The sequence below is a fragment of the Gossypium hirsutum genome, chromosome A08, assembly GCF_007990345.1.
Source record: "Gossypium hirsutum isolate 1008001.06 chromosome A08, Gossypium_hirsutum_v2.1, whole genome shotgun sequence".
Classification (NCBI taxonomy): domain Eukaryota; kingdom Viridiplantae; phylum Streptophyta; class Magnoliopsida; order Malvales; family Malvaceae; genus Gossypium; species Gossypium hirsutum.
In genome coordinates this window covers 123,539,444-123,560,221 of record NC_053431.1, presented here as the reverse complement: position 1 = coordinate 123,560,221, position 20,778 = coordinate 123,539,444, and the positions used below count along the sequence as shown (strand labels likewise).

The window sequence follows — 20,778 nt, the reverse complement described above, 5'->3', positions numbered from 1 at the left end:
TTTTAAGCAATTTGGAGTAGACTAAACTTGGACTTTGAAATTTTTTAAAAATCAAGCTTCAATATAAGACCCTACCCATGTATGCCTCTAACTGAGACTTAAAAATTCTAAATATATAGATAAAAAAAATAAGAATAAATCCTTGGACGTGACTGAACAAGGGTAAATGAGTCAATTGACAAAATTTCAGACAAAGAAGGACAAAGGTTTCCAGTTTCCGCCACCCGAAGGAAAGCCAAAAAAAAAGAAAAGGAAAAACAGTGTAAACAAAGAACAATACAGCAGAATACAACGTTTTCCCTTCGAAAAACCGAATTTAAAAAATCAAACACTCCTTCAAACCTGACAATTAGTTGCCGTTAATCAAACGGGACCCACCAACTCCCACCGTCCTTTGATTTAAATAATTCCTCTACAACTCATCGCACTCAATCATTCCCTTCACGTTTTCTGAGTATTAGCTGCTTCACACACTTTCCCAACTCCCAAACAGATCTCTCTCTCTCTCTCCCCTTATTTTCTCTTCCTTTTCTCTCTGGAAAATCACTGAAGAAAAAAAACCCTTGGAACCCTAGAAATAGACCTGGTTTTAAATTTGAAACCAGTTCATAGACTTATAGTGAATGTTTAGTATTAAAATTAATCACATTTTCGTTTAGTGTTTTTTTTAGATCTCTTGATAATTTGCTTTCTTTAGGTTTCTTTTTTCTTTTCAGTTTTTGGTTTTTTATCTTTGAAGCTTCGTCGAGCCTTTTATTCATCTTTCCACAATGAACGACCTTCTATCGGTAACGTTTTTGTTTTCGAAATTTTTTTATACAGCTTTGTTTGTTTTTGGCTGTATTGGTTTTTGTTTGGATCTAATTTTTTCTTTCTTTTTTATTATTGTTACTAAGATAGCTGCATTTTGTAAAAAAAAAAAAATTGATCGTGATTGAAGTGGAAAACAAGATTATATTTCGGGGATTTAACTTGGTTTCTTCTGCTTGGATTCTGCGAAAATGGAGGAAACATAAGTGAATTGAGAATTTTGAATGCTGAATCTTATTATTTAGGACACTAGTGAGCTTAATGCTGTAATAATTTAATCAAGCAGAATTCAGATCTATTTAGAAATTTCTTTTAGAAAATTGGAAGACTAGATCACTGGAATTATGGCTTAACCTTGTAAAAAAATCACAGTTTTTTTTTTTTTTGTAATTTTGCTTTGCTTTCTGTAAATTTTTTTTTTTCGTTATAATTAGGGTTTCTTAGATGGCTATCTCTGTAAATTCTTGGTTTGTTTAGAATGATCAGATGATTTTATCTTTCTTGATTTATGCTTAGTAATTATTACAGTAGCTTGATTGAATTTAGTTTTGCTTACTTGTTTTGTATTTGTTGCAGGATTCATTTGAGATCCCTAGAGGTCAAGGTCAAGGATCTCATGGTGGGGATATCGAATTAGGAGCTCAAGCAAATGCAGATGAACTAGGCCTTCAAAATTTCTTTAAAAAGGTGCTCTGGACTTCTTGGTGTAATTGTTCATTGAAAGCTAAGAAGTATATAAAACGTAGTTTCAACTTTATTTGTCCCTTTTGTGTTTCTTCTCATAACATTTATTCTATAAGACTTAAGTTCATCGTATTGGTATAACGTAGCTTGAATCTTTGTTCTCATACAATTCTTTGTCTTTTCCAGGTTCAAGAGATAGATAAACAATATGAGAAGCTGGACAAGCTACTCAAAAAGCTTCAGGTATCTGATTTAATACCTTTTCCTATCCTTGTATGATACCAAAGCTTCACAATCTGTCTTTACTATTTTGTTCACAACTATGAATTTTAGGAAATTTTCAATATAATTCTTCTCAAAATGACTGAAAATTTGAGGATTTCTTACTCTTTTTTAGTCCTCCTTATGGAACCACTAGACTAGATTAAAGAAGAGCTAGCATCTTTTCAACATCTTGAATGTAGTTGGTCTTTTGCCCTCTAGATTTTAAAGTTGTTCATATTTTGTATTGGTCCCATGATTTTCTAAGTCTGCATTGGGAAAGCATTAAGATCCTACTATCTCTCTCTCTAGCTGTAAGATCTAAAACGTGAGATTTTGAAGGAGTCTATGCTTGTTAAATTCCAGTGTAATTTTGTTTAATATTTTCTTTTCTTGTTTAATGAATTCATCCCCAAGCTTATCTGTTCAAACTTGCTTAACATAATTTGTTAGATGATTTGTTAATGATGAATCTTGTAAGTAACAATATTGAGTACCGATTAAGATATTCTTATGATGCATTTCTATGTAGGATGCACATGAGGAATCAAAAGCAGTGACTAAGGCTCCTGCCATGAAATGTAAGCAATAGTTTGTTGCATGTTTTCTTACATTCCTAGCTTCACTAAAGATGCAGGAAAAGAAAAACCATGATGAGACTTGCATTTGTATCTATTCCTTTAATGATATTGCTTATGACGGATGCTATTATCATCTGTAGCTATTAAGCAGCGAATGGAAAAAGATGTTGATGAAGTTGGAAAAATATCTCGTTTTGTAAAGGGGAAAATTGACGAATTGGACCGAGAGGTAAGTTACTGACTGCTTTTATTTTGTCCATTCGTATCTCACAGGTTGCTTATTTCTTTTCTTGATGTTGGGTAGAATTTAGCCAATAGGCAAAAGCCTGGATGCGGAAAAGGAACAGGTGTAGACCGGTCAAGGACGTCAACAACTCTGTAATATACCATCCTTTTTCTATTGCTCCATATTCCTTTTAAATATACAATTAAAGCTGTTTTAGTTAATTTCGATTAATGTGGAACTAAATTAAGCTTAACAGAAGTCAGGTATATTGTATTTTCCTTGCTATGTTTAGTTTGACAAAATCTGGCAGGTTTTAAGGATTCAGGGCCATTACCATATTTTCTTGATACTTAAAAAGAAGTTATATATGTGGCTTTCTGCAAATATTGGAGCATGTGTTGTTAGCATATTATATCTAAAGCATATTTATCTCCTTGCTTCAATGGGCATATGGAGCAAATGCTGGCTACGAGTTAATAAATCTTGCTTTTGTACTATGTTTCTTGGAAAATACATTTGTTGTGATTTTGGTTCATGATTAGAGCTGTATTTAATTCTTAACCATAGTATAGTGTTGTCTTATCCAATTTGTTAATAATTGCGATGCACCACCCGTCTAATGAAAACCTATTTCTAGCTTTGGGGCTTGTAGAATTTTATCATATTTTATGTCTTCTAATGACAACCATCTTTTTTGTTGCAGTGCTGTGAAAAAGAAGTTGAGGGACAAAATGGCTGAATTTCAGGTAGGTCAGATATAGATATTTTAAGATGTTATTTAATTGCTCCATCTATGTCTCCTTTATTCTTAACCTCTCTGTTCTTTGTATTAACTAATTGCAGACTCTGAGGGAAACCATCCATCAAGAGTATCGGGATGTTGTTGAGAGACGTGTTTTCACAGGTTAAGATCTTACCTGGTACTCTTTATTAATTGCTATAATATGGTACTGATAAGGAGCTAATATTCATCTTCTCTGGTTATAATGATTTCCAGTGACGGGCACTAGGCCTGATGAAGAGGTATGATTTACTTCTCTCCTGATATTATGAATTATTCTCTATCATGTTTGGTACGTATCTGACTGTTCAACAATGTACAGACAATTGAAAAATTGATTGATACTGGAGATAGCGAACAAATATTCCAGAAAGCAATTCAGGAGCAGGGACGAGGCCGGGTTTGTCTTAAATTTCCTTTTTCTTCCTTCATAATAATAGTATTTTTCTTAAGCAATTTCAGGAAGCTAATATTTTTCTTTCATCCCTAAAACCATTTTTGATTTTCAAAAATAAACTTTCATTTGATAGCTTGAGTTTTGGATTTCAGTATTCTCTTTTCCCTTATCTCAAGCTATAGTGATACTGACCTTGTTGGTAGTGGGACTGATTTCATGGACGATAAGTTATTAGAAATTGGCTATGGTTAAACTAATGTTTGGCATGTTTGCAGATAATGGACACCGTATCTGAAATTCACGAGCGCCATGAAGCAGTTAGAGATTTGGAGAAAAAGCTTCTTGATCTACAACAGGTAATTAGTTTGTCGCCTTGAGGTTGCACCAATTTGATCAAGATGATCAAAATATCAAAATTAAATTCAGGGCTATGCCTATGTTTTCAAAACTTCTTGAAGCTTATTCCTAAGCTTCATTGCTTTTGTATGTCATGTTGAAAAGCACATATACTACCCATAAGAACTTTATTTAATGATCATTTTCTTTTGAGATCTTTGTCCTTTGTCAATACACCAATTTATTACGAGTCAGGAGCACTTACTCGTCGAATCTTGAATGCTTTTGGATGGAGTCTCGTTCAGAAATGTTTTGAACAAAGAATTATCTCACTTAAGTGCATTTATGCTATAATTTTGGAATCAATAATTAACAACGTATCTTATGCAGATATTTTTGGACATGGCGGTTCTGGTTGATGCACAAGGAGACATGCTTGACAACATAGAATCTCAGGTAATTGAACTCTTCATTAATTCTGTATCTGACTAGCAGTAAAGTTGTCCTCGGTGACCCATAAACTGCGCAATTAAACTGTTCTGCTCATCATTTCAAATTCTCAGGTCTCAAGTGCAGTAGATCACGTGCAGTCAGGGAATACCGCTCTCCAAAGAGCCAAGAGCTTGCAGAAGAACTCTAGGAAGTGGATGTGCATTGCTATTATCATCCTTCTCCTAATTGTTGTAATTATCGTCGTTGCGGTGATCAAGCCCTGGAGCAGTAACAAAGGTGCTTAGATTGTGTCTTCAATATGTTATATATAATCTTTATATACATACACACATTATAGGAATTCCATCAATTATTGTTATATCGGCCGTTGGTGTGAATAATTTGAGGTCTATATTACGAACTCCGATCGTCTTTGTTTGGTTTGATTACTGTGATGATGGAAGTTTGAAAAATATTATGTTCTTTTGATATCATGGTTCGTGGTTGATTTGCAATATAGATGTGTTTTGAATTTTTCATTTTTATGGTAAAATATTAAGTTTGCCTTTTTAATCATATATTAAAATTTAACTTGGGTGTGTTTATTAAATTGTGGTGTACGTATTTGTGATTTTGTCAAATTACAAACTGATACCATCTCTATCTATAGTCAAACCATAAAACCAAATTCGCTACAAAATACTTCAAATCAAGCATGAGCCAAGCCATAAATCCATGCACACCTGGACTTGATATCAAGCCAGTAATGCAGGTCTTTTGTACGCATTTTTTGCAAACTTTTTATCATTACTCCAATGGCTTAATCGAATTTTCTTTTTACCCTAAAAAACTTGATAATGGTACACGATATAAATATATATTAATACCTAAAAAAGATAAAAACTGAAATTTTGAAAATTTTATTAAAATGTCAATTTAAATATATATTTTGAAAGAAAACTATTTCATATACTAGTGTAGTTTAAGAATCCCACAAAGTAAATCGGTGATTAAAATTTCTCAAGCAAGATTAAAATGGTGGCAAGAATGTCACATATTTTTCTTTAAAAAATGTCTGTATTTGACTTGAAAAAAAAATCACCTCTTACACATAAAATTTGACTTGAAAATTTAATTCCATGTCTCTCAGAACACAAATGAAAATTTTCATTAAAACTAGCTTTTAAATTTGCCTTAATCACCCAAACTAAAAAAGACCACGACGACGACGACAAAAAAAAAATCCAACTAATCACATTATAAAAGATTGTCATAACAAAACTATCTCATTAACAACCTCTGCAAATTTACATCCTTTTAACCCCCAAAAAGAATAACAATAATAATAGGATAAAAGAACCCAGTTGAAGAAGCAAAGTGAGAAATACTTAAAGAAAAATTACAGCAATGACTTTCAGCTTCTCCAATGACAAAATCTATGACTTGAATCTTTTCACCCTTCTCGTGTTAGAACAACTATTTGATGTATAAAGACATTGGAATAATTCTTTTGGTTTCTATGAATCTACTAAAAATAAAATAAAAGAAAAAGAAATAAATTGACTACTTTATTCACCTCAAAAACATTAGAGACTGTAACTATGGAAATCAAAGAATGATGTTTACTTGTTACCCTCCGTGTCAAAAGTTCTCCGGCAAATGAATTCCCACCCGTTGATGATATATATGAAGATAGAAACGTACTGTCTATAAATCCAGTTAGTCGTTTGGATCCCATTCTTCGTCATGATCAATCAGTGAAGTTAAGCTACTTATGACATCTGGTTCTAGCTGTTCAGGCTCGTCGTTCTCGTCTTCTGCTGGTTCAGTTTCATCGGTTCTAGCCTTTTCAGCCCTAGCTGATTGCATCCATTTGGGGCATTCCGGTTCACCTCCGAATAAAATTCTGCCATCTTTGCCTTTTATAGGTTTTGTGATCTCAACAGAAGAAATTCTACAAGAGCATTCAGGAATCGGATGGGACAGAAAAGAAGTTGGCTTTGACAACAGTGACTGTCTGATAAGGCCCTCTTCACTCAAACTTCTATTGAGATGTTCTCTAGCTGATAGTATCCAATTACGCTTCGGATGGTACATGTCGTCACGGATTATATTGAAAAGTTCAGTAATTTTTTTCCTGTTTGAAGAAAATAAGATAGATGGTGTTAGACACAAATATATTCACACAGTAAATGTGGACTATTCAAAAACACGTGCATTTTTAATCAAACCTGTCTGGTCGATATGTCCGAGAAGAAGCCCTTTCGTACAACCTCTGTCCAATAACCAAGCCTGAGAAATCAGGCCATCTGCTGCCATCACTGTGAAAACCGGGAAAGAATGCATCTGCTTCCACAGAGACTATATAATCAAGGGCATCCCAAAGTAACCTGTGAGCTTGCATCCTAAGATCCATTGGGGAAGGATTGGGTTCTTTGTCATTCTCGGTAATCCAAGCATACCAGCCTTCTTTTTCATGTTGATATACAGGCCTATCAGGAGGTGGAGGAAGGGGTCGAGGCCGTGGACCAGCTCTATTCCACTCTTCTTTGAGTTGTTCTTCACTTTTTGGATTAGGCATCTTAAAAACATCAGGTGGAAGAGGTGTTTCAGGACCAACCAAATCTGACAACTCCGTTTTGCTGCACAACGAAGTGCGATCGACTACATTTGCAAACATAGCACGTAGAGGGATCAGAAGACGTTGACCGCCAAAAGTTTGAGAACCTGCCACGTATATAATTGTGTTAGAAGGATAGCCCATTGCACGAAGAAGAAGTCCGACCTGCAAAAATACAAATAAACAAATGTAAGTGAAGCACAAAAATCCAATAACATTGTCATTGAAAACATCCCTACAACATCAATGAAATTCCCAGTAACCATAGACACTCTTAACGGCATTTGATCACTGGAATAAATTCAGATTTTCTGTTTCCATTTCTCCCTCTGTACTAAATAGGTATGTGATTCCATGGCCTGTTGCAAAATACATTAATAAATCATAAAATTGCGAGCAATTAGCGTTTCTCGTTTTAAAAGCAATTTCCCTCATTTCCAATATTTCTAGCTTAGATCAATAATCAGATCTTGGAAAGATTGCTTTCTTAAGGGATCACTGAGCTTTCTTTCCAAACAAATTAACGAGAACCAAGAAAAGTATCCTTGAGAGTTCACTTCATGCCATTGTCTGCTCCTGTTATCAGGGTTCGAAAATTTATAAAAGCTCAACAATTAGGACAAGTAAACTTTGATGTAATAAATTTCAATCCGAAAAGCTTGCAACAAGGAAAGAAACAAGGAATTTAATTGGACTATCAAGGAATTATACAAAACTAAATACATGAAAGGCAAAACAAAACTCTCAAGCGCAACAGTGAATTCTATACATAACATACCTCTTCAGGCATGAGAGGACATGAACCATTTTCTCTGCGGATATGCGATTCAACACTTAGTTCATCATTAACGATTCCTTGCTTGATCATCTGTTCCCTTCGATATTGTATAAGTTCTGTATGAACATCCTAAAAGCAGCAAAAAGTACCAAGATAAAGTAAAGAAAACTATATAAAGTCGGAAAAACATGTTAATTGAATTCTTTATTTTTTTTGGTTAAAAGTTGCAAATACTTCAAAAGAAAGAATGTCAAATGTTGAATATGTTATAAACGTTAAGGGGGGAAAAAGAAAACATGCAACTTATGCTATATTACAGTGGTGCACGTAAAAAAAAACAGCATAAACAGCTGACCTGGAAAAGCTCAGCACATCCGTGATATGCCAAGGTGTCCCTCACCAAACCTGGATGATATGCTAGGAAAGGTTGTCCCCATGCTCGTAGTCTGCAGGTAGATTAGAAAGTTCGGATTCAATAAAAACAGACAGAAGATAAGTGGCATAAGGACTCAGATAAATCTTGATCAAGCAATGGATAACTTCATATATTTTACAATCGCACTCCTGCGTCTTAAGACTTCAGCAGAAAGGCAAATGGAAATTATACCTTTCCACCATCCGGAGGCCAAGGATCTGAATTTCAGGACGAAACTGGAGTGTGTGAAAGGCAACTCTGCATCTAAGCCTCTGAAACTCAGACAGGATAGGTGGAAGAATCGGCTGAAAGGTGTACAGTTAGTACTTCAATGTTAATCTTATAGTTAGTCATTAATTTAGAAAGAACTTAAATTGCAAGAAACAGTAAATATATTTGATAAATGAATATTAACACATAAACATCATCATGCAAAATTGCTCTCGCAGCCACAAGAGGGCTAGAATAAATTAGACCTGAGAGCTAGAAAGTTGCTTTAAACAAGAAGCAATCAAGTTCCCGCTGAGCTAAGTACACACTAACTTGGAATGATGAGAAAAATCCCGATGAGGGTGGTCAAATGAATATGAAACTGATTCAAACAATAGATATAAAGTAGAGGAATTTTTTGTACTAGAGACAGTGATGCAATCACTGCTAAGACTCTTAAACATGGAAATCGCATGAAACAAAAAATTGATTATTGGACTGTCAATTAAAATCATTTTGCAACGTAAAATTATGGTCCGGAATCCAATATGAACAGGCAACTTCTAACCAAAATTAACAAATGTTTTCTCAAAAAAAAAAAAAAAGTGATCTTTCTTTCTCCTAGAAAACATCATTCCTCAGTTCCTATGAGCCCTCATGAAAATAATGACACATTGAACGTGTCTTAACATGCTTGAATAGAGAGAGAGAAAGAGATAAACAACGTAAACAAGAATAGAGATATTCGTTAAATTTAGCAAGAACATATATATATTTATAGGAATTATGTATATCTGAACAGGACATGCGTTTCCAAAAGCAATTTTTGGACTTCAAGAGAATATTTACACATGATCAAACTTTTTTCTTTTGCAGTTATGATAAATATATTATGTACAATTATAAGACTTCAATCTACCTGCAGACACCCTCCGTCCATAATAATCAACCCAATAACCTTGGCTTTCTTTAAGCTAGGCAAAATTTCTTTGACATAATAATTTGGAGAAGCAGAACTTTTGGGCTTGAAAGTAGGGAACTCACTCCTTCTCGCAGACTTAAAATGCTCAGGCAAGCTTTTTATGATATTCACATCATTTTTAAGTGAAGCAATGAACTGTTCCTCATCGTAAAGATAGGAAAAACTCTTGAATTTAGAACTGTATAGCAATGACAGGCATAAGATGTAATATCATATATGGCCTGAAATTGAATCTATAAGAAATACATTAGGCAACTATACCTTATGCCTTTTGAACGAGTACTTTCTTGTATCTCTGGAATTACGAGAGTAGCATTTAGAAGCCTGGATATGGTGACAAGATCACATATCTAGAAATTTAACAGAAAAGGTCATGAACAACCAACAAAGAATAGTAGTAAAAACAACTTTAAAGCATCTAATAGTCGTACCGAAGATCTTATCTTCTCGAATCCACCAAAGATTTTTGCATAGATGAAACCATTACTAGTTTTACCCGGAACTGTTCAAAGAGAGATGATCAATTACTTAGCAACAGGCTAAAAGAATTATCAAGCAACAAGGACAAAACCAAACAACAAGTACCGGTTTTGTTTAATCGGAAAGTAAACAGAAGATTACAGTTCTGGTAAACTTCATTAGCAAAAATCAAGAATACACCGGTTTTTACCCAAATAGTTCTTTTCTATTTCTCACGTATCATAGAGATCTCAAGCTTTCGTTTTTCTTATAGAAAACCTATAACAGTTATCTTAAAAATTACAAAACAAGCTGTGATCTCAGCAAATACTTAAGATCACTTACGCCTATTAATTTGCCGCTTTTGCCACAAATCTAAACTGAGTGTGGGCATACTTATGTGTCCTTCACAAGCCAAATGGGAATCTACCAACTTTAACTCGGGAACTATAAAATATGACACTATTTCAAAGATTAATAGTTCTATAACATTTTTTGAAATTGCACAGATCATCATCTTTCTAGCTTCTATCGAGCATGAAATGTCATTCAGATAAATGCAGGGCAATTCTAATTAGACAGCTACCATCACCTATACAACAATATAAATCCTCCTTATTTCATTTTATCTTAATGTTTTGACACATCTCTTATAATTCAAGGCAATTCTAATTAGACTGTTATCATCACCCATACAACGATATAAATCCTTGCATTACTTTATTTAAAAATAGTACCAATTCGACACATCTACTAATGAAATGCATGGCAACCTAATGTAAACTTGGTATTATAGAAGCATAAATACATAATTAGGTAGTCTAACCGAAATCATTTACCTGGATATAAGTTTCTCGGGTTTGCATATGGCTGCAAAGACTCTAAAGACCTCACAGCACCCCATAGCCTCTTATTTCTGCCAACCTTCAACATACAAGAAGAAACCAGTGATGATGAAATCAACATCTCATAAATGGAAACATATGAACATAAAGCATTCATAAACTGAACTCCGAAAAGAACTTACAGGGGATCCAATATAAGGAAAATCATGGCTTAAAGCTTCTTTTGCGCTATACTGGACTAAACTCATACTTGAAAACTTTGTTAAAGAAAGATGAACGGTCAATGATCCCAAAGATAAAGTCAACACAAATAATGCAACCCATTTTATCTTAGATTTGAACGCCATCCTTAGCTCATCAAAATAGTTAGTTCTTGGATGTTGAATTTAACACCCAATTCTCCCTACATTCCAAAAAATCCAAATATATATCACAAAATACAAAGCCAAAATCACATTTAAAAACAAATTAAAGTAAGACAAATATAATTAAAAGAAAAAAAGGACTTTCTTTGTGTTACCTGGAACGTAATCTAAACTCCCAGAGAAGAGAACATAGTTTCAGAAAATCCAATTATTAGGAACGTAAAGAACCCAGATTTGAATCAAAGATTTGGACCTTCAATTTCATTTTCCCTCGATTTTCTTGGCTGGCAAACAAGGATTGGGGAATGGGTAAAGTTCAAATCTGAATAAGAAGCAAAAGATTTAAGACAAATCCGTAAAAACCCAGATTTGTCTCTTTGTATTAGGAATTTGAAAAAGTTTTTTCTGCTAAACAGCCAAAAAGAAAGAAAAGAGCCCCAAAGACTGTTAATTGGTATATAAGGAAGCTTAAATCTGAAACAAAAGATCATTTAAAGTTAATTTCTTTTATATTATATATATTGGTTTAAACCAAGCTTGAACGAAGAATACTATAGAAGTGATTCAAACTAGAAAAAAAGGAAGTAAAGTACATACCAAATCTAAAGCCAACAGATTTTCATTTTTGTCCTTTTTCTTTTGATTTTGCTCTTTAATTTTTAATAAAATAAATAAATAAATTGTATTAAATATCACTAAATTATTAATAAGTTTATATTTTAGTTATTTAATTTTAAAAAATTATAAAATAATTATTGAAGTATTCTCAAGTTTTCATTTAAGTCACAGAACTATTCGAAAATTTTTATTTAAGTTATTGGTTGTTTAGTTTATTTTTTAAGCTCGACTACTGAGTTTCAAGCGACAATTAACTTTTGATATGGTAGATTAAATACATATTGATGAATAGAAGAACATATCTTAAATCTAAGATAATTTGATAGTCATTATTGGAGATTAGTGAAAAAGTTTTTTTAGATTTTGATTCGTAAATACATGATATTTAAAGTTATCTCATGAAAAAAAACTAAAACTATAAAAGAGAAAAGGAAAAAAAGCTTTCAATCGGCATAGGTGGTATGAACAGAAAATGTCATTGAGAGTGATTTTAACAGTTCAGTGACTTAAATAAAAATTTTTAATAATTCAATGATTATTTTGTATATTTTCAAAATTGTGATCAAAATATAAATTCATTAATAATTTAATGTAAATTTTGATAAGATAATCTGTGAGCAAATAAAAAGGTCATTTTACCTAAAAAGGCCATTTTCTAAATTTAATTACGGAAATAGGCCATTTTTTGGGTTATTTATCGGATAAGGCCATTTCTCACGAAAACAAGTCCACGTCAGCGCGTTTTCAGAGTATGTGTCAGCAAAACGCTTCCTTGGGGGAGCGTTTTGTCCACATCAACAGAAAACGCTTCCTTGAGGGCGCGCTTTGCTGACGTGAAGAAAACGCTCCCTTGGGACAGCGTTTTGCCCCTTTTTTTTAGTGTTAGGGTTTTTAGGGTTTAATTGATTTAAGGTTATGGTTTTTTAGGATTTAAGGTTAGGGTTTTTAAAGTTAGGGTTTTTTAAGGTTTAGAATTTAAGGGTTTTAGGAAAAAAATTAATTGAATTGGAGTTTAAATTAAATATTAATTTTAAATACTAAATACTAAATTAGAATTTAGGGTATTAGGGTTAATATTAAATTAGAGATTGATTAAATTAGGGTTAATTGATTAAATTTACGGTTAATTGATTAATTTAGGGTTACTTAATTCATAATCATTTAAACATACTATTTTAATATTTTATTTCTTATAATATTTTTGTAAAAAATCCTTAAATAACTCTTAACGTGTAAACAACAACTTGGTAATTCGATTACTTCAGCGTTTAGGTTTTTTTTCCCTTATTAATGGCTTAGATCATTTTATTTTTAATCCACCAGCTAAGTTTCTTTTACCTTGTAACAAGCTCATTCTGATTTTTTTTTAATTATTAATTTCCAATATACATACACGAAAAAGAAATTCTCAAAGATAACATGATTGCAGCATATATACATACTGACGCTATGCTAAGTTTAGGGTTTCAAAAAAAATAATTAAATTAAGGTTTAGGATTTTAGGGTTAATTCATTAAATTAAATATTAATTTTAAATACTAAATTAGAGTTTAGGGTTTAGTTTTTTTAAATAAATTTGTGTTTAGGGTATTTAAAAATATATATATAAGCAATATAATTTTTTGTCTTAGGGTTTAAGGTTTAGGGTTTCTGTAAGAATAATTTTGAGTAGACGTTTCTGAACAAATAGTGTCGAAAACGCTTCAAGCAGGATGCACTGTCAGCAAAATTTCTGAAAAAAGCTCCCACGTGGACGCTCTTTTGCTACAGTAGTTCGTAGAAAAATAATTCTGAGTAGACGTTTCTGAACAAATAGTGTCGAAAATGCTTCAAGAAGGATGCACTGTCAGCAAAATTTTTGAAAAAAGCTCCCACGTGGATGCTCTTTTGCTACGATAGTTCGTAGAAAAATGAGGCTATAAATGAGCCAAATTTTATTCTCAGGTTGCATAACTTACAGCAAAAAAAATTAGAGAGGCTAAGAAAAAAAAGAAATTGAAGATGAGTGAACGTATTAGTGCCGTTATTTACTATGATGGTGAGGTCTGTAACACCGAGAACGGTGTTATTTTTTATCGGAGAACACACCGAGACTAGTTTTTAACCAGAACATAGATTTGATAAAACTTCGTAAAAGAATTAGACGTAAAATCTTCGGAACGACGCCAATTAAAGTTTTGTCTATTAAGTATCGATTTTGTGTTTCAGTTGATCCTATGACATATGACTCATTCGACATCAAAGGCACTCGTAGCTTGGATGCAATGGTGCAGGCTCATCTCGCTAATGGATCACCCTATTTTGAGTTATATATACAATTTTCATCACCAAATGATGCATTTGCTGCTTCAACATTTACTGTTGGTCGAGAGGAATACACGACCCCTGTCGACACTCTGTTAGTGGGCGACAAGACACGGAAGCACCCATGTTTAGTAGCAGTATGGAATACCCAGCCCCTGCACGACACTCCGTTAGTAGATGAAACATGCACCTCAATGGGTCAATGTTTGATGCTGGAAATACATACTGGGGAATGACACAAACTTCTAGTGGTTGGCAATCCACATCTGATTGGAGACGTTGTGAAACGTCCATAAAGAGGGATGATGTACTCCCTACGACGTCCACGGGCGAGGGGACCTTCTACGTTGCACATGATGGTGGGTCAGATGATGAGCCCGATGCGGATCCACCTTGAGAGGCCGGCCCCGATGGTGCAGAAGTTGCATTATTTTCTGAACCAGAGCCTGTTCCAACCATACCTGAAGATGATGAAGAAGAAGATCCGCGATTCAGGGTGTACTCGCCTCTAGCCCACATGCATAATGTCGATCTATCTTAAGATGACACGTTGGAGTTTCCAGATTTACCATACAGAAGCCGTACAAGTTCCTCATTAGATTCGGGTGAATTGGAAGTTGGTAAGGACTTTTCCAAAGAAGATAGTTTTCTTGGTGCATTAAAACAACAGAGCATCATGAACGGGGTTAATACAACGTGGCTAAATCCAAATCCGAAAAGTTTGAGGCCAAGTGTGCAGTGCAAGACGGTACATGTTCATGGAAAATCATAGCTTCGTTGAGGAAAAAGACAAGCTTTTTGGAGATAAAAAAGTACAAAAGTCCACATACATGTGTTGCCGGTACAGTATCACTAACTGTTTAGAGTTTTTTAATAGTACTGCTATTACGTACTGTTGTATTTTTTAATGTACTTCGTTGACAGGTGTTTCGGGAGATCATCCCAAGATAGATTTAGATATGTTAGCTACCTTAATACTACCGACGGTGAAGATGGATCCCAGAATTTCAGTACCGGTCTTAATTGCTAATATTCGTAGCCAGTTGAGGTACACACCCTCTTACCGTAAGGCTTGGATAGCTAAGCAGAATGCGTTGGAAAAGATTAATAGTGGGTGGGACGCTTCATATAATAAAGTATGACAATAGTTTCAAGTGCTGGAGAGATATGTCCCAAGTTGCATAACAGACCTTAAAACAGAACCTACGTACTACAACGACTGATTGCTCCGTGGATGCCAAGTATTTAAGCGTCTGTTCTGGAGCTTTAAGCAATGCCGAGATGCATTTCTTGTAACACCCTCTAACCCATATCCGTCCCCAGAACAGGATTTCAGGGCATTACCGGTCTGTACAGTTCAATTATAGTCATTTATTAAAATAAATGTTTTTAACCCTACAAATTAAAACTTCAACCAATACAATTGCCAACATTCAAATAATCCAAATACACTTAAATATACTCAAATCTTGCCAATCTAAAACATTTTATAACCTATCCAATGAATCTTTTTAAGTATATCACTTACTTTATCAATTATTTCAACTTCATACTATATACCATTGCCAACCATAATTTACTTATTTCATCAATATTTTCACAACTTAGATGCATCCTAGGTACATGCCATTACCATTACTCAAAATACTTTACCTCATTGAATTCGGAATCGGCTTGGGATGCTGATCCAACGGTCTAGCCTTAACTTAACCTGCGCACGGAAACAACCGTACGCTGAGTATTCCATACTCAGTGGTATTACCATAATTCAAATTATAATAGCAATAAAGAATTATAATTACCAAACATGTAACTATCCAATTTCTCAAATATCAAATCATTCTTAAACTTTCATTAACTAATAATAACAATACAATTTTTAGCTATTCTTCAATTTTCATCACATATCACATGTAACAATTTCAATCACTACATGAACATTAAGTTCATGCCTTTCATTATCAATCTCAATTTCAATCCATAAGTCAACTTTCTCATTTCTTTCAATATTTCAATAATATAATTAATCAATTTATTTTAAATTTCTCATTTCAGTTGTTCATCCTATTACCAAACCTAGACTTTGACGGATACACGGATTTCAACCCAAACACACCAGTACGGCACATTGTGCCTAAAACGGTACATAGTACCTAATCAGTAGACAACACATAAAGTGCCTAAAATGACACACAAAGTGCCTGATACGGCACACGAGGTGCCTGAAATACGACACACAAAGTGCCTGATCAGAAAAGCCGGCAAGTCCTGTAATGAACCAAAAGTTACGGTATTGGAAATCGAGTCTTAAGTACTATTTCCGTGAAATTAATTCATGAATATTTATTAGAAATATTTATGAATTATAGTTGAGTGGTTGGTTAATGTTTGATTAAGTTAAGTAGCTTTAATTTAGAATAAGGACTAAATTGCATAAGGTATAAAAGTTTAATTATAGATTAAAGATTAGTAAAGGGACTAATCTAGCAATTAGACCCTAAGTGACATGTGTGTGTTAATATTGTATAACATGTGTAATAGTTGGTAAAAAATATTAAATGTGTTAAAGTAGGTTTTCTTATAGATTAAGATATTTTATTAGAATAATATTATATTATTAATATTATTATATTGAATATAGATTTATGAATAAAGGAAATGAAATTAAAAAAAAATAAAGATGGAAAAAGTTACAGAGAGTAAACGTGAGAAAGAAAGAAAGAAAAAGAAAAGGGAAAATTTGAGGATTAAGGCCCTAAAGCTTGATTGGTAAGTTGTTTTAGCTCATTTTCTTGTGATTTTTATGTTTATGGATGTCTAATTCAAAGTTCTACATGTATGAGGTTAAAATGAATAAAAAAATAGAGAATTTTTAGATATTGATTTAGTTGAATAAATTGAGGTTTTATGGGTTAAATTGATAGAAATTGAAGTTAGAAGTGGATACAAAGAATATTGAAGCAGTTATTCAGTGGAAAGTTCCTAAGAATGTATCAAAGGTATGAAGTTTTCTCAGATTGGCTGGTTACTATCGAAGATTCGTCAACGAATTTTCAAAGATAGCCTTACCGATGACCAAGCTACTACAGAAGAATATTCCATTTGTTTGGAATGAGCAATGTCAGAAAAGTTTTGATGCATTAAAACGAATGTTAACAGAGGCATCGGTGTTGACTTTACCAGAATCAAAAAGAGATTTTCTAGTGTACAGTGATGCTTCATTGAGTGGACTGGGATGTGTACTGATGCAGAATGGGAAAGTCATTGCTTATGCTTCACGGCAATTGAAACCGCATGAACGTAACTATCCAACTCATGATTTAGAATTAGCAGCTGTGATTTTTGCCTTGAAAATTTGGAGGCACTATCTTTATGGTGAAAATGGCTATGTTTATACAGATCATAAAAGTTTGAAGTATCTGCTTTCGCAAAAAGAATTGAATCTGAGACAAAGGCGTTGGATAGAGCTTCTGAAAGATTATAATTGTGTCATAAACTATCATCTAGGGAAGGCTAATGTAGTAGCCGACGCACTGAGTAGAAAGGTTGCGATTGAATTACGAGCAATGTTTGCACAACTTAGTATCACTGAAGATGGAAGTCTTTTGACTGAATTAAGAATAAAGCCAGTAATGTTTGATCGAATCAGATCAGCACAGTTAGAAGATGATAAGTTGTTAAAGAAAAGAGAGATAATTCGGAATGGTACAACAGAAAATTTTAGCATTGATGGAAATGACTGTCTAAGATTTCAGAATCGACTTTGCATTCTGACTAATTCTAAGTTGAAAGAGTTAATTCTTCGAGAAACTCATAATAGTCCATTTGCATTTCATCCTAGAGGTATGAAAATGTATCATGATTTGCGTGAATTTATTGGTGGTCGGGAATGAAAAAGGATATAACTGAATATGTGGTAAAGTGTTTGACTTGTCAACGAGTGAAGGCAGAACATCAAGTTCCATTGGGATTACTTCAGCCTATCAATATTCCTGAATGGAAATGGGACCGAATAATGATGGAATTTGTAACGGGATTACCGACGTCTGCAAATAAAAAGAATGTTATTTGGGTAATAGTTGATTGACTTACGAAGTCAGCTCATTTCTTAGCTGTGAGAACCGATTGGTCGTTAAAGAAACTTGCTGAGGTTTATATTCGGGAAATCGTTAGATTACATGGTATTCCAAAATCAATAATTTCTGACAGAGATCCAAGGTTTATGTCAAGGTTTTGGAAGCAATTGCATGAATCTTTCGGTACTCGATTTCACTTTAGTACAGCTTTTCATCCACAGACTGATGGTCAATCTAAATGGGTAATACAAATTTTAGAAGATATGCTTCGAGCCTGTATGATTGGACAAATTCTCGGAAGAGATAAAAAGTCTGAAGTTGCTCGTTCGACTGAAAAACATCCCAGAATGGTTAGTTTAAGTCCGCAGCCTAAGCGGCCGAGGTCGGAAAGAGGTGATCGAGGTCGGAAAAAACAGACTACTGTGTCTACTGGCAGTATCTGAAGTCCAGTTCAGAATACTGAAATTCCAATATGTGAGCATTGTGGAAACTGGCACAAAGAAGAGTGTAGAAAGTTGAATGGAGGTTGTTTCCATTGTGGAGCTACCGATCACTTTATTAAAGATTGCCCAAAGATTTCTGGAACAACACCGACAGTAGTGCAAAGATCTGAATCTTCTTTCAGAGGCTGAGGATCAGGCCGAAGTAGTTCGTTTGCTAGAGGTGGTGCTAGAAGAACTAGTGAGAGTGCTACACAACAATCTGAAGCTAGAGCTCTAGCTCGAGCGTATGTTGTGAGGACTCAAGAAGAGAAAGATGCTCACGATGTGGTGACAGGTATATTCTTATTGAATTCAGCACCCGTTTATGCTTTAATAGACCTTGGGTCATCACATTCATATGTTAATACAAAAGTAGTTGAGACGGAAAAATTAGAGTCTAAATTGTCTAAAGTTATGATAGAAGTGTCTAGTCCACTGGGACAAACTACTTTAGTGAACCATATATGTCGAAGATGTCCGTTAATGATTCAAGATAGAAGATTCCCTGTTGATCTGTTGATTATGCCATTTGGTGACTTTGATGTTATTTTGAGAATGGACAGGTTATCAGAACATGGAGTGATTTTAGATTGTTATAAGAAGAAGTTTACTGTTCAGAATGAAAGTGAAGATAGGATTGAAGTAAATGGTATTCAGACTAGTGGATCAATTCGTATTGTTTCGGCCATTAAATCTTGCAAGCTTCTTCATCGAGGTTGTAATGCTTTCTTAGCATATGTGATTAATTCAGATTCAGTTGAAAGTCAGTGTAGTAAGATTCGGACTGTATGCGAATTTTCTGATGTATTCCCTGAAGAATTACTTGGATTACCCCCTGATCGAGAGGTAGAATTTGTGATTGAAGTCTACCCAGGTACAGATCCAGTATCAATACCTCCGTACCGTATGGCACCTACTAAGCTGAAGGATTTAAAAGTACAGTTGCAAGACTTATTGGACAGAGGTTTTATACGACCTAGTACATCACCATGGGGAGTTTCAGTGTTATTTGTTAAGAAGAAATATGGGTCGATGCGGTTGCGCATTGATTATCGACAACTCAACAAAGTGACTGTCAAGAACAAGTGTCCACTTCCCCGAATAGATGATTTGTTTGATCAACTGAAAGGAGCTTCCGTATTTTCAAAGATTGATCTGAGGTCGGGATACTATCAGTTGAAAGTAAAAGAGTGCGACATATTGAAGATGGCATTCCGTACTAGGTAGGGGCATTATGAATTTTTAGTGATGCCATTTGGACTGACAAATACCCCTGCTACTTTTATGGATCTTATGAATTGGATTTTTCAGCCGTACTTGGATCAATTCGTAGTAGTTTTTATCGACGATATTTTGGTGTATTCCAAGTCAGAAAAAGACCATGAGCAACATCTCCAGATTGTTTTACAAATACTACGAGAAAAGCAATTGTACGGAAAATTGAGCAAGTGTGAATTTTGGTTATTAGAAGTTGTGTTTCTTGGTCATGTCGTATCAGTGGATGGAATCAGAGTGGCATAGCGGAAGCGTGATGGGCCCATAACCCACAGGTCCTAAGATCGAAACTTGGCACTGATACCAATCAAATTGTAACGCCCCCTTACCCGAAACTGTCGCCGAAGCCGAGCATGAGACATTATAAAACTTATTTTTTAATTGAAACAAACGGCATAGTCATTGGATTTCTGTACAGGAAGAAATTTGATTCGTAGTGCACAGGGGTCAGAATAGCCAAACCTTGAAACATGGGAGAATTTTACTAATAAACTGTACTAATTGGCCTGACCAAAAATTCTAGAAAAAAATTAGTAAGTAGGTATATGAGTCTAGTTTCAGGGAAAATTTACGGAATTGGATTTCAAGTTTTGTAACTTGAGATATGAATTTTTTAGCGACTGTGACGCAGATGAATAGTTTACTACGAGAATTGTTTAAATGCTAAAATAAGTTTTGTAATGTCTCATGCTTGACTCCGGCGACGGTCTCGGGTAAGGGGGCGTTACAAGTCCCGTACACTTCCAAATCCTATAGCATACCAATTATATCCGACTCAGCCCGACTAGTTAATAGGGTATTTCAATTCTCAATTCACTTTCATTTCCAATCCAAGGTCACT

At 34.2% G+C, this 20,778-nt stretch overlaps 2 protein-coding genes across 3 annotated transcripts; one reads left to right on the top strand and one right to left on the bottom strand.

Annotated features, from left to right (window-relative positions):
* The first annotated feature begins 235 nt into the window (after positions 1-235).
* Positions 236-5,047, top strand: LOC107936317 (syntaxin-132). The gene is made up of 13 exons (XM_016869015.2): positions 236-788; positions 1,387-1,497; positions 1,681-1,737; positions 2,288-2,336; positions 2,477-2,565; positions 2,641-2,714; positions 3,266-3,308; positions 3,406-3,466; positions 3,560-3,585; positions 3,666-3,743; positions 4,016-4,096; positions 4,467-4,532; positions 4,640-5,047. The coding sequence occupies exons 1-13, from the start codon at positions 771-773 to the stop codon at positions 4,811-4,813; spliced, it is 927 nt and encodes a 308-aa protein (XP_016724504.2). The 5' UTR covers positions 236-770; the 3' UTR covers positions 4,814-5,047.
* Positions 5,048-5,742: 695 nt separating this feature from the next.
* On the bottom strand, positions 5,743-11,766 carry LOC107936311 (protein EMBRYO SAC DEVELOPMENT ARREST 30). Of its 2 annotated transcripts, XM_016869007.2 has the most exons (11): positions 11,338-11,766; positions 11,000-11,220; positions 10,812-10,896; positions 9,945-10,015; positions 9,775-9,863; positions 9,451-9,691; positions 8,514-8,626; positions 8,262-8,352; positions 7,907-8,035; positions 6,740-7,293; positions 5,743-6,645 (listed from the first exon to the last, which is right to left on the bottom strand). In XM_016869007.2, the coding sequence occupies exons 2-11, from the start codon at positions 11,162-11,164 to the stop codon at positions 6,228-6,230; spliced, it is 1,956 nt and encodes a 651-aa protein (XP_016724496.2). In that variant the 5' UTR covers positions 11,165-11,220; positions 11,338-11,766; the 3' UTR covers positions 5,743-6,227. The 2 variants fall into 2 exon arrangements, with proteins under 2 accessions (XP_016724496.2, XP_016724497.2); XM_016869008.2 differs by lacking the exon at positions 9,451-9,691 and having other exon boundaries at positions 9,775-9,837; positions 11,338-11,738.
* Between the last annotated feature and the right edge of the window lie 9,012 nt (positions 11,767-20,778).